The sequence below is a fragment of the Misgurnus anguillicaudatus genome, chromosome 15 (genome assembly GCF_027580225.2).
Source record: "Misgurnus anguillicaudatus chromosome 15, ASM2758022v2, whole genome shotgun sequence".
Classification (NCBI taxonomy): Eukaryota; Metazoa; Chordata; class Actinopteri; order Cypriniformes; family Cobitidae; genus Misgurnus; species Misgurnus anguillicaudatus.
This window is the reverse complement of record NC_073351.2, coordinates 35,682,488-35,695,591: the sequence shown is the minus strand read 5'-3', so window position 1 is coordinate 35,695,591 and position 13,104 is coordinate 35,682,488. Positions and strand designations below refer to the sequence as shown.

The 13,104-nt window shown below is 37.8% G+C and overlaps 1 protein-coding gene across 1 annotated transcript in view; it reads right to left on the bottom strand.

The window, feature by feature from the left end:
* Positions 1–13,104, bottom strand: part of ptprq (protein tyrosine phosphatase receptor type Q) — a 70,635-nt gene that overhangs the window by 34,659 nt on the left and 22,872 nt on the right. The window contains exons 19-29 of the mRNA XM_055174860.2: positions 12,613–12,773; positions 10,945–11,362; positions 10,569–10,730; positions 10,296–10,475; positions 10,046–10,153; positions 9,687–9,968; positions 9,109–9,390; positions 3,327–3,638; positions 2,967–3,242; positions 402–553; positions 172–313 (exon numbers count right to left, since the gene is read on the bottom strand). Of these exons, the coding sequence (XP_055030835.2) occupies positions 172–313; positions 402–553; positions 2,967–3,242; positions 3,327–3,638; positions 9,109–9,390; positions 9,687–9,968; positions 10,046–10,153; positions 10,296–10,475; positions 10,569–10,730; positions 10,945–11,362; positions 12,613–12,773 (2,475 nt within the window). The remainder of the gene's footprint in view (positions 1–171; positions 314–401; positions 554–2,966; positions 3,243–3,326; positions 3,639–9,108; positions 9,391–9,686; positions 9,969–10,045; positions 10,154–10,295; positions 10,476–10,568; positions 10,731–10,944; positions 11,363–12,612; positions 12,774–13,104) is intronic.

Genomic DNA, 13,104 nt, shown 5'->3' with positions numbered 1-13,104 from the left:
ACACAGGGTTTCAGTTTGAACATAGCTTGGTCTTCAAGAAATTTGTCTTTTTAGAAAACCAGGCTTCATTTTGTTAACAGATGAGACCTAAAACTAATACTTCTGATTGAAGAACCTGAGTAAATCAATCCTCGTTTGCTCATGTGTTTATGTGGTATGCATGTGCATTACCTGACTCATTGGTGGTGAATATGACAGGTAGACTGTACTGCTCTCCGTTTCCGGCTCTGGTGTATGTGGACACGCTGATCTCGTATGAATTATGAGGTCTGAAGCCGTTCACTTCTGCTTGTGTGGACGCATCTGACGTGTTCTTCAGGAAACATGGGCCGTATGAGTTGACCATAAACACTTAAAAAAGCTCATACACACGCATGTATCACACACGTCCACAGGTGTACCTGGTATCTGAAGGTGTTTGTTTTCAGTTCCAGTATTCTGAAGCTGTAATGTTGGACGACACCGTTGGGTTCCAGACTGGGTTCCCAAAGAAGCCACACTGAATCAGATGTGTGGTTATATATACTGAGATTGCGTGGTGGGGACATTGGGCCTGAATGCACAAACGGACACACATACATTAGGTATAAAACACATGACGTCATGTATAAATCAGCCAAATAAAATAATCTAAATTTGTTTTATAATTTCTTAATGCCACTAAGACATTTTTAATGCTAAAATATAAAATGGTTAACAACATATAATTTGCATCGGACAACATTTGGCCAAGATACAACTATTTAAGTGGGCATAAAAATCAAATATGGAGAAAATCTTTTAAGTGTGTGCTGTAATATGATTATATATTTTGTTTACCTGCAACGCAATTTCATACATTGCGCTTTACACGCAACACCGTTTTTATGAGTGCTGCGATGTTGACGTGGAGATGCGAGTACTCGCGCACATGGTCGCCATATGCGATGTGTTTTAAAAGTTCATACGCGCTTACAGAAACGCATTAAAACATTGTTAAAAACAAAAGTAAGACAATTTGTCGATGGGCATCTGAAAACAGCTTTTTATAAAACGAATCACTGCAGATGTTTATCTGAGATGTTCTGAATTTAGTTTATGTACATGATAGTTTATCTGACTGTAGTGCTTTCAGTGACATTTACCCATCAGTTATATAAGCTTATGTGGTATGTCTGAGGACAATTTATGCTAACAGCTGTTTATAACTCTCTTACAGGTCTGCATCCCTCTCATCAGTACAAAACTATGAAGTGGAAAAACATTCACACTTTTTGGACATTAAGTTATATGGTAAACACATGAGGTTTACAGCTCTGTTGTGTATCAGTTTCTTAGTTTATACAAGTAAAGTTTTTGAATATGGGTTTGTTTCCAAATAAACTGAAAATGTCCTACTGACCTTCATTCCTATTTTGATTATATTGTTAATAAACCTCAAACAAACATGTATACATTTGTCCTCGCATTCTTTCCTGTACTTCCCTCTCACATTTCTGCCTAAAGGCAAATTATGCAGCTTATTATGCGAGTCTTATGTTTCCTCAGCTGTCAATCAATCCTTCTGGCATACGGCCTTTCTAAACAAAAAAGTGTCTTACAATTTCTAAATCAATATATTGTTTTATGTGAATGAGAAGTCAGAAAAATTTTCACATCATTTTAAAGAAAAAACTCTAGACTACTAGATTATGTTTAGGAAAGTCTTGTTAAAACATGTTTAGAATGGGTTTTGTGGACTTATCAGTGATTTAAAAATTTAGCTTTTTTAAAAACCACGCATAAACATTATTCTCTCAAAAATACAAACATGTACATACATGTTGCTCATATAATATTGCAGCCCAGTTTGTCCTGAACGCAGTGTTATGAGACACATATTAAACATTAATATGTTTAAAGCAACTGAAAAAAGACCAAATGTAAGAGCATGTCACAACCTCTGCCAGTGTCCCAAAATGTTTGGACCCCAGAGGGTTAACGTTCTTATCAACACATATTACTAACGATAAATAAATGTTTGATATATTTACAAAATATATTTATGGAACATGATCTTTACTTAATATCTTAATATTTTTGGCATAAAAATATATAATTTTATGTATAACACATATAATGTTGGTTATTGATACAGATATACCCTTGGGACTTTTGTGGTCCAGGGTCACATATAAGAAAAATATGATGTTGGCACACCAAGGCTTCAAAAGTATTAAAAATGTATACAATTTATTTATGGAAACGTCTTTATTAAATACATTTTTGATACTTTTGGAGCTTTGGTGTGTCGACTTTAAATGTATTTTTTTGTAGTCATACAAGTCATATTTTTTGCCGAAAAACAGTAGGCGAAAAGTACCCGGATGAACTACTACTTCCGGCAACATCCCGAAGTGTTCATTTGATGGACAGTTTACTATGCCGTGATACCCAGGAGAAGAGTTATAACAACCAAGAAGAAGATGGAGAGGCGCTGCTTTATTAAAAAATGCCCGAAAGCGATAGGGTGGCTCTATTCAAATGCAAATACATTAAACAGCTGTCCCTTGTGTTTAAAATGTGCTAGTTTACCCTCAATTCAGTTAATGACTAACTTCTTGTTATGATGACATGTCACGCGATGAATCAACATGGTGGATGTAGTACGTCAGAATTCATTCATACTATCGATATCCATATTATATATTACCTACTGTTTAACGGTCGATGGGTAGGTACTCCATCTCATTTAATACCTAATGTCACAATATGCAATTTGTACACAGCCTAATTGTAGTCTACAAAGCTCGTTTAAGAAGTAATAGAGTTAAAATCTAATGATGAGCAGCATCAATGTTTGACATGATATTACTCAATCATTTTAAAGATATCAAGGTTATACTGTATCACAGTATGATTTATGTAGAAAACAGGGTTACATAATATCAAACTAAACTAAACATTTATAGTCACATCAAATAGATCATTTTCCTGCTGTTTCTAACCTGCTTCATCAGTATGCAAGGGGATTATCACAGCGGGCCCGACACCCTGACGGGTTACCGCGGCAACCGAGAGATTGTACGGAGTAAATGGAGTGAGATCTGTCAGTGTAACATGTGTTTCAGGGGTGAAGCTTCTGTTTTCGGCCCCAGAGCCCTGTAACAAGATGGCATAATTGACGATCTCTCCGTTGGCCTCGACTGGAGGGAACCACGTCGCATAAATGGAGGTACAAGAGAGATTTCTGCTCACTCCTGGTAATGGAGGAGAGCCTGGAACTGTTACAAAAACACACAAAGCCAAAACATTTCAGTAAACGCATAGCAAGCACCATGAATAGAGAAAATGATGCATGCATTTACCATCTTCAGCAGTTCGCAGGTGTAGCATTGCGGTGTGATTTACGGCCGACCCGGCGCCGGTTGCTGGGGTCACTTTAATGATGTAGGGGAAATATTTCCTGAGCTTGGTGAACAGGTAAATATTTTCTGTGGTTGAGGTGGAGATGGTGGCGTTGACCGTGCGGTTGACAAAGGGATGGGTCGTGCCCGCCTCCTCCAAGTTCAGCAGGTAGAAAACTCTGCCGTTGGGCTCCAGAGGAGGGTCCCAACTGATCACGACCGCCGTGGAGCTGAAGACCTTCACTGTCAGGTTGTGGACCGGACCACTTGGTACTGCAGCGAAGGTGAGATTAAAGAAATACAGTAAATATATTGGAAGAATGATCAACAGAAACAAATACACTCACCTAAAGGATTATGAGGAACACCATACTAATACTGTGTTTGACCCCCTTTCGCCTTCAGAACTGCCTTAATGGATACTGGATGTTTTTCCCTTTTCACACCATTCTATGTAAACCCTAGAAATGGTTGTGCGTGAAAATCCCAGTAACTGAGCAGATTGTGAAATACTCAGATCTCAAAATTGCTTAAATCACCTTTCTTTCCCATTCTGACATTCAGTTTGGAGTTCAGGAGATCTTGACCAGGACCACACCCCTAAATGCATTGAAGCAACTGCCACGTGATTGGTTGATTAGATAATTGCATTAATTGAACAGGTGTTCCTAATAATCCTTTAGGTGGGTGTATATAGATGTCACTGTGTCATCAATAAATGCATCTCTGCTGTGACATAACATGTTTCACATAATATCAAGAAAACTTTGAAGAAATATCTACAAACATAAAAAAAATATATTTTACTTGATGAGGCCAGAAAATGAGACCAGTTTTGTAAGACAAATGATTTTTTTGCACGGTGTCATTGTTTTCAAGACAATAGACATTTTCAGTAACCTTTTGTAATGTGAAAAATTACACTAATTTTAATTCAAGAAAAATATAATCATTCTGGCTGGGCAGGATGGCTACAATATTAAAGTAATTGGAAATAAAAGAGCTTAATTTTATAGTTAAAACAAAATGTTACAACACATCCTGATCTAAAACATGTCTCATTTTCTTTGTGCAAAACATGATTTCTTGTTTTTGGGGTGAAAAGGCATTGACATTTCTTCATGAGATTCACATGTTAGAATTATAAATCATTATTAAAATAAACAAAATGCAACATTGAAAATGATCAATACTGTAATGCAGTAAAGAACATACAACTTGGAGATATGATTACAGTATTGAAAGATAGATTGCTTTCAAACATCACATCTAAGTTCTTCACTATGGAAGATGGCACAAGAGTGCAACCGTCGATGGACAAATTATAATCTGACATATTTTGTTTGGAGATATTTGGTTCCATGATACGTATCTCTTGTCTTAATGGAGTTTAGCATAAAGAAGTTATTTTCAAACCAGTTACTGATGTCCCTAATACAGTCTGTTAGCTTAGTAAACTAGTGGGTTTCACTAGGATGTGAGGAGATGTAAAGATGGGTATCATCTGCATAGCAGTGAAAACTGATGTTATATTTCCTAAAAATGTCTCCTAGAGGTAACATTTATAATGAGAAAAGAACAGGCCCTAGAACTGATCCCTGTGGTATGCCATATTTAACCCGAGAGTGGTATTACTTTTCCTCATTTACATAAAGTAATAGCAGTTGGTTATATATGATCTAAACCAGGCTAATGCCTGACAACTGATGCCAACATAGTTTTCTAGTCTTGTCAAAATGCATATGCACTCACATAACACACAAACAGACATACATAGCTCATGATACACATCGCACACATCTGTAGGTCTGTGAAAATAAATGAAATGAATAAACTCCAACACAATCTGCAAAATCCACATTCAAGGCATATTATCAAGAAAATAAAACAGGAAAGGAAATAGAGAAAGATGATGTGTTAGCAGGAAATCCTTTATGGATCCTGAGATTGATTTGTGAGCTGGTCAAGATGGGCACCTCTCCAAAAACTGCAAATCAATCAGATGCAATCCCTCACAAAGAACCAAACAGCAGTATATTATTATTATTATTATTGCTTTAAATAAAACACGTCCAATATCTCAGACACCAGGGGAGAAAACCCTTCAGTTATCTCAGAAGGTCACCTCTGCACCGTTTTTACCAAAATCACACAAAAACTGAGCTGGAGATGGTTATACATACAAATCACGATAAAGTTGAAGCTTATAATTTTGTTACAACATCAGTAGCATGAGTATGGGGCAGAGCTATATGGGGAGTATTTGGGAAACCTGCATGATAACTTGCATGTTATTCAGTTTACTTCAGCTTTAACATAATAAAGTTGCTGTAACTTTTAAAAAGTTTCTTCAAAATCAATGACACAGTTACAATATTTGCAATGTTATATAATGTACCGTGAAAAACCAACAGCAAAGCACTTTTTCTATTTCTTAACAAATCCTGTGAGAGGAAACGCAAGCTGAGATCGTCTGGAGACTTGAGATCAGACATACTCTCGGTAAAGGCTCGACGGTCCCAGTTTGCAGTCTTTAGGAAGTATTCTCCTTTCACAGGATGTGCCGAATCTCTGCTTCAGTGTGATTTTTTAAGAGCATAAACAGATGGAAAAGTGGTGCAGAGGTGCGATTCTCCACCGAGTGTATGAGTCCACTGACCCTCCTCTAATGTTGTAAAGTTGAGAGGGGTGCTGTACACTTCCCCGTGCCCAGCAGAGGTGCTGGAACTCATCCATACACTGTACGTCTGTCCTGATATAAGATCAGACAGCACAAACTCATGCTTTGATCCCGGGACCCTCTAGAAAAAAACAGAGACAGAATCATGCATGGGCTGAATCAAACATTTTCCTTGTGAAAATAAAGTCTACCTATCTACCTTACTGTATCAATGATTCATGCAATGAAAATATTACAGCTAGAAGATATCACATTGAAAAATATATTGCAGTATGCATATTGCAATGGTTTGTAATAACAGAATTATGTATCATAAAGTCGATGCAGATAGCAAAGAGATCGGTGGGACATTCAGAGTGATGCTTTCTTTCCCAAAAAGATTGTGAAACATGTATGTTGGTTACATAGTTTCCAGTTTTTAAATATGGATTACAAAACCATAAAGGTTAATGTTTTGAAATTAAGATTTATATATCATCTGAAAGCTGAATAATTTTACATTGAAGTGTGGTTTGTTAGGATAGGACAATATTTGACCAGCTGTAGCTTGTTTACCTCTCTTGTGTGACACACCCCGAGTAACGAGTTACAATAGCCAGTTCTTTAGGTAAGAATAAAAGCGTGGTCAAGCTTCTCCGCATTTGATGCAGACGCAGCGTATTTTGGAGATATTTCTAAGATGGAAGAATGCTGTGCGGCAGACATTGGAGATATAATTATTGAAAGATGGACTGCTTTCAAACATCACACTTAAGTTCTTCACTATGGAAGATGACACAAGAGTGCAAATTATAATCTGACATATTTTGTTTGGAGATATTCGGTTCAATGATAAGTATCTCTGTCTTATTGGAGTTTAGCATAAAGAAGTTATTTGCCATCCAGTTACTGATGTCGCTAATACAGTCTGTTAGCTTAGAAAACTGGTGTGTTTCGCTAGGATGTAAGGAGATGTAAAGCTGGGTATCATCTGCATAGCAGTGAAAACTGATGTTATGTTTCCTAAAAATGTCTCCTAGAGGCAACATATATAATGAGAAAAGAAGAGGCCCTAGAACCGATCCCTGCGGTACACCATATTTAACCTGAGAGTAGTATGACGTTTCCTCATTTACATAAAGTAATACCAGTTGGTTAAATATGATGCCAACATAGTTTTCTAGTCTATGTGGTAATCTAGTGTTCAGTGTACTATTGGATAAAACGGTGGCTGCTTGCATAGCTTTAATGTTTTTCCTAATAACCACAATTTTGGTTACAGCCTTGATTCTTTTTTTTTCAAATTGAGAAAATTGCGTTTAAAGTCTTATTAAAGTCATATTACTAATGATAAATATATTTTTTATATATTTACGGTAGGAAATTTACAAAATATCTTCAAGAAACATGATCTTCCCAATGATTTTTGGCATATAAGAAAAATCTATAATTTTAACCCATACAATGTATTGTTGGCTTTGGCTACAAATATACACGTTTAATTGACATTTTTGTATAATTTACAATGATAATAAATGCTCTTTACTGTAAAGGTGTATGCATGTTAACACTGTAACTGTAAAAACGAGAATTTTATCAGTAATTGCACTTACTGTATTTGCACAAAAACAAATTACCACCAACCAAAATGTGATGTTTTCATGACAGATTTATCTCAGTGAAAGTACAACAACTTCACACAGATACAATAAACATCTTCAAAACAGAAAAGTGCGATATTGTGGTTTTGTGGTTCACACATGTATACAGTACAGTATGTGTGTATGCACCTGTGTAAACGTTGAGTTATTGTCTGTGTAGTAGATGTTGTAAAACTGGATGATGCCGTTGGGTTCAGTCGGGGGAGCCCAACTGAGACGCACTGTGGAGGTTGTGAGGAGCACGTATGACACGTTCTGAGGAGGATCTGATGGTGCTGCATCATAAGAAAAAGAAGCAGTGAGAATCTACAGTAAATGTAAAGACATTTTCATAAAATGGGTTTTAAAACCTCATGGAGTTGCCTCACTGACTACTGCTGATACAGCCTACAGACAGAAGACAACATCCTAAACAAAAAGCAACCTTATTAGTATTCATTCCCAGAGGGAAGTGTTATTGCTCAGTGGTTGCTCTTTAATAACTCAAGAGATTTGATGGAGTTGTGTTTTATTAAAGTATCATCTTAGTCTCAGATGTTTCTCCAAATGACACAACTGTACAAATGCATTAAGAGTATGAATCTGAGAAATAATGTAGCCTGTAGCAGGCACAAAATAAGATGTAGGCTCGCATATAAACTCTCACCTGATTCAGTGGTACGGAACGTGATGTAAACCAACAGTCCTCCATCTCCCAGTCGAGTCCAGCTGCTTACAGAGGCGTTATACCGACCCGGCCTATCAACACTGATCACTACTGACGTTTCTGTTACATTCTTTACAAACTCAGAGCTCAGATTCCTATAACACAATTACAGTCCCCAGTACTGAGTTATGATCCGCTACAACCAAAAACTTTAAATTGAAGACTTCATAATGAATAAATTATACTTACCAAACTCTTACTATATAATACAAAATCTCAGAGTTGGCCTCTTCTGGAGGTTTCCAGGACAACTCCACCTCCGTATCTGACAATATCCTGGCGACTAGGAATTTTGGTGGTGAACTGGGTACTGTCATTTAAGAAAAACATCAACTATTCGTTGACAAGACCCCGAAAAAAGATGTAACCAACATGCCACAGTGGACTTAACTATTTACAAATGTGAAAGGGGTTTAGGAGAGGGAATGTGAGTGAATGTCCAGCATCCGGATCTGTCAATCCTAATAACTAGGAGGAAAAATCCAAGAAAACTGAAATAAAGATTCATTTTAATAAAATGCATCCACATCCAGCCATAAAACTCCCTGTATACAGTCTGAAAAGTGAAAAATAAGAATAGTTAAACATCTTGCAAATCTGTAATAAGGAAAATTACTCTGCAGCTTTGAAGATGCCCTTCAGTATAGGAGATGCTAAAAAGGAAAAAAAATAATTATTCGCATATTACTCATTTCTTGAACAAATACACGCACTCACCGTCCTCCAGTGTGGTGATGTTCAGAATCTCACTGGTTTGGTTTCCCATGCCGACCCATGTGGCAGCCTGCACGCTGACCCGGTAACGTGTATACTTCCTCAGGTTAGACAGGACGGCAAAGGGGACATTTGTGGTTTGGTTCAGAGAGTGTGTGGCGTTCCAGTAATCCACGTTGTAAAACAGGATTATACCGTTTGCGAGAAGCGGTGGAGACCATGAGACGTTCACCTCGCTGGATCCGATGCTCTCATAGATCAGATCGTAGGGTGGACTGCCAGGCACTGCCACAGACAGATCAAACTATGCATAAGGACATAAACCTGAATACAAGACTCAATGATGAACGGAAAGTTCGAGAACTAACTAAAGCACTTACTTACAATTTTTAACTCTTTCCCCGCCATTGACAAGTTATCTTGTCAATTAAGAAAAAACATTTCCCTGCCAAAGACGCTTCCCTGACAAGTTTTTACGGTAATCTATATTTCTGCTATTATCCACTAGATGGCACTCTTACCCAATTTATAAAATACTAAAGCAAAAACGAATTGAATTAATCAGTTCCAGACTGACTCACCATCCTCCCCAGACAGCATCTGAAGCGTATCAGAGATCTGATCTCCATGGCCGTGTTGTGTGTACGCACGAACCGTCACATTGTAGTGCGTGTAGGGCTTCAGATGACGCAACGTGATGCTCGGTGACGTGCTGTTGATCGTGTTGTCATACGTGCTGTTGCTGTACGAGACTTCATACTGTTGGATGATGCCGTTGGGTTCTTCCGGTGGTGACCAAGTGAGAGTAACGGTGAAAGACGTGGTTTTCACCACTGCCAGATTCCGTGGGGGCGAATCGGGCTCTGAAACAGACGGAAAGACGTACTGAGATACTCTATAAGAATGTAGTTGTAGTCTGTAAGAATGCAGTGATCAGTACCATCCTCTAGTGTAAGGATAAAGATGTAGTCTTCCTCACTCGGAGGACTTTCCCCCGCAGCCGTAGACGCCGCCACACGCAACTTATAACTGCTGTACTTCTCTAAACCTGCAGATGACATGGACAGTGTTTATCAAGTGGACTCATCTAAAAATGGGGGGGGGAGATTTGCATTTTTGATCAAAGATTAAGAGGGCACATCAATTTAAAAAAAAATAATGAATTCTTACCAGGTGTGCTTGTGTATTACCTGTAAGCACTATGCTGGTAGTGTTTGTCATTTCCTGTAATTCCTGGTTGGTAAAGAGATTGTGTGCATACACGGTGTAATAAGTTATCTTGCCGTTAGGATTGAGAGGCGGTTCCCAGCTGACACGGATGGAGGTGGAGCTTATGTTCTGATAGGACACAAACTGAACTGAGCTGGGCACTGTGGGAAAACATTGAGGGTACTTTATATAGTGAGGGTATACAGCTGACATCACTCACGGTTAGTAAGTACCAGATTTGATCTGTCTTTTACCCTGTTCAGTTGTTTTTACTGTAACTTGGCTCGAAGGTCCTTCTCCCATGACATTGTTCGCCGTCACGCTAAATTTGTAGTCTGTGAAAGGACTCAGTCTTCTGACCACATACAACATCTGATTGGATAAGAAGTCTACAGTCTCTTCAGTGGCTGGTAGGACTGTCAATCAAACACAGCACATGGACACAACCAATCAGTAGAAAGCACCACAATGGCTGTCTCAAACTATTTATCCACAATTATTTACAAAACCTTCATTTGTAATAACTTGTAATAAAGAAACTTGATATGATGCGAAAGAATACATGAGATAGATCATGAGGGAATGATGTACTAATAAATTAGTGATGTCACAGTGGGTGGAGTCATTTACCCTCTATTCCAATGGTAGTGCCAACTCTTGTTGGAGAGTTTGTCTGTTGGGTGTAGTTTGTGGCCACCGCCCTGGTGGAGCGACGAGGATGGGAGGGGCTAAAATTAACCAATGACGTCTGGTCAGTGCTTAAGGTGAATGGTGAAAGTTCAGCGGAAGGGTCTTTGGTCACGGCCTCTGTCTCCGCCTCAACAGATGCATCCACTGTGTTGTTGGTCATCGTGAGCCAAAGCGGAGGAGTTTGGGGTGTACTTGGTGTCATAGGAAGATCAGAGGTCATTTGAGTGATTGTTTGATCATCACGGGTTAAACTGAAGCCCAACGTAGAAGAAGTTTCATTTGGAGTTAAAGTAAAGACAGTTCCCGTCGTGATCTCGGAAAGTGATCTTGCATTTCGACGCATCGGTTGAGTGGTGTTCTAGGAGAAAACCAGTAAAACAAATCAAACACATATATTAAAGCTATTTTTCAAAACATGCCCAATTTATCATGAATATAAAGAAATTAAAGGAACATTATGTAAGAAATGTATATCAATAAATCATAAAATGACCCTGATATGTCATTAGACATTAAGAAATCCTTTTCATTTCAAATACTTATATCACTGACAACATTGGTCTGGCCAGGATATTGTCATTTAAAAAGTGGAGTTGCAGCCCTCATCTGATGTTTATGTTGTCATTTTGTGTATTGGCCACCAGTTGTGTGATTGCAGTACCAGTTTTGGCCACAAGTTTTGTGATTGCAATACCAGTTTTGGCCACAACAATTACCCCAAAACTCCAAAACTCTTACAACATATTGCAACCATACATATGTATACAGAAATTCGACCACTCCACATATGTAGACGCATCCACCATTTTGGAATGGTCCAATTGTAAACGCCACTCACAGTTTTCCCGGAAACCAACGACATTGCATGGCCTCTGGTTTGTAAGAGATTTAAATTCCCAAATATTTTATAAAATTGGCTAACCTTTTACAGGTGAGAATGTGTTGTTTTTATACATGTATTATTTTAATAATACAGGTTTTTAAACTATAGTAACTTCAAATGTCATCTTAGCAAACACTTTGTCTTGGGGTATCATGTTAGTTTAACAATTATAATGTTTGGATCTACAACACTTGATCAAACATGTGTAAAACAACGGTTGTGGACAAACATCAACTTGCTTCTGAGTATTCACTGACCATCATGGCAGGGATGCCAGATTTGCAAAACAAATCCAACCCAATGGCCAACTAAATCTAGACCAATGACCCTAGCCCAAATACCAACACTTTATTTTCATACATAAAATAATCTTATGTTTAATATTGACAGCAAATAAACAAAACCCTTTAACATTTAACATGCAGGAAAAGCAATCTGCATTACCAGTTTTAAAGTAATCACAGCAGACTTGGCAACACTGGTTAACGTACTGTCTTGGACTGTTCCAATATAGGGACGACTTGCTTATAGCGGCCCATCAAAATATCCTTTAATTACATTTCTGTGTATATATATCTATGATTGCACAATTTTATTTAAACTGTCATTTACTTTAACATATTCATTAATTTCACATGCAGTCATGCAGTATTTTCAATATGTTTCCTAACACCCATCAGTGTGTATGTATGTGTAATCTGTACTTGTACGTGTGTGTGTTTTACCCGTCCTCGCAGGGTGATATCCTGTACAAGTGTATCGTAATGCCACACTAGGATCCTATAGTGTGTGATGAGTCCGTTCGGTTGACTTGGGGTTTTCCATGACAGACGTACAGATGTTGAGTCGACAGAATCCACTATCAGATTAGACACAGCACTGGGGGCTAACAGAAAACACACACATGCAGTATATATATATGAAGACCACTACTGTGCATTTTACATCATGTGCTTGCATAAAATATTTGTATGAACTCGCATAGTAATACACAATATTCTCACTGTATGCAAGCTAAACAAAATCTGAAAAATAACAATGTATAGAAAATGTATATGATGCTAGATTTTTAACTTGAGTATTTAGTTCATTTTAAGTGAATGTATGAAGTGAGCTGATAACATCCTTAATTTTTTATATCACAGTTTTCACATGAAATGCTTTCGGGCCATCAACAAAAATCTAATTTTAGAGGAAAGGAACTTAAGTAATGAACT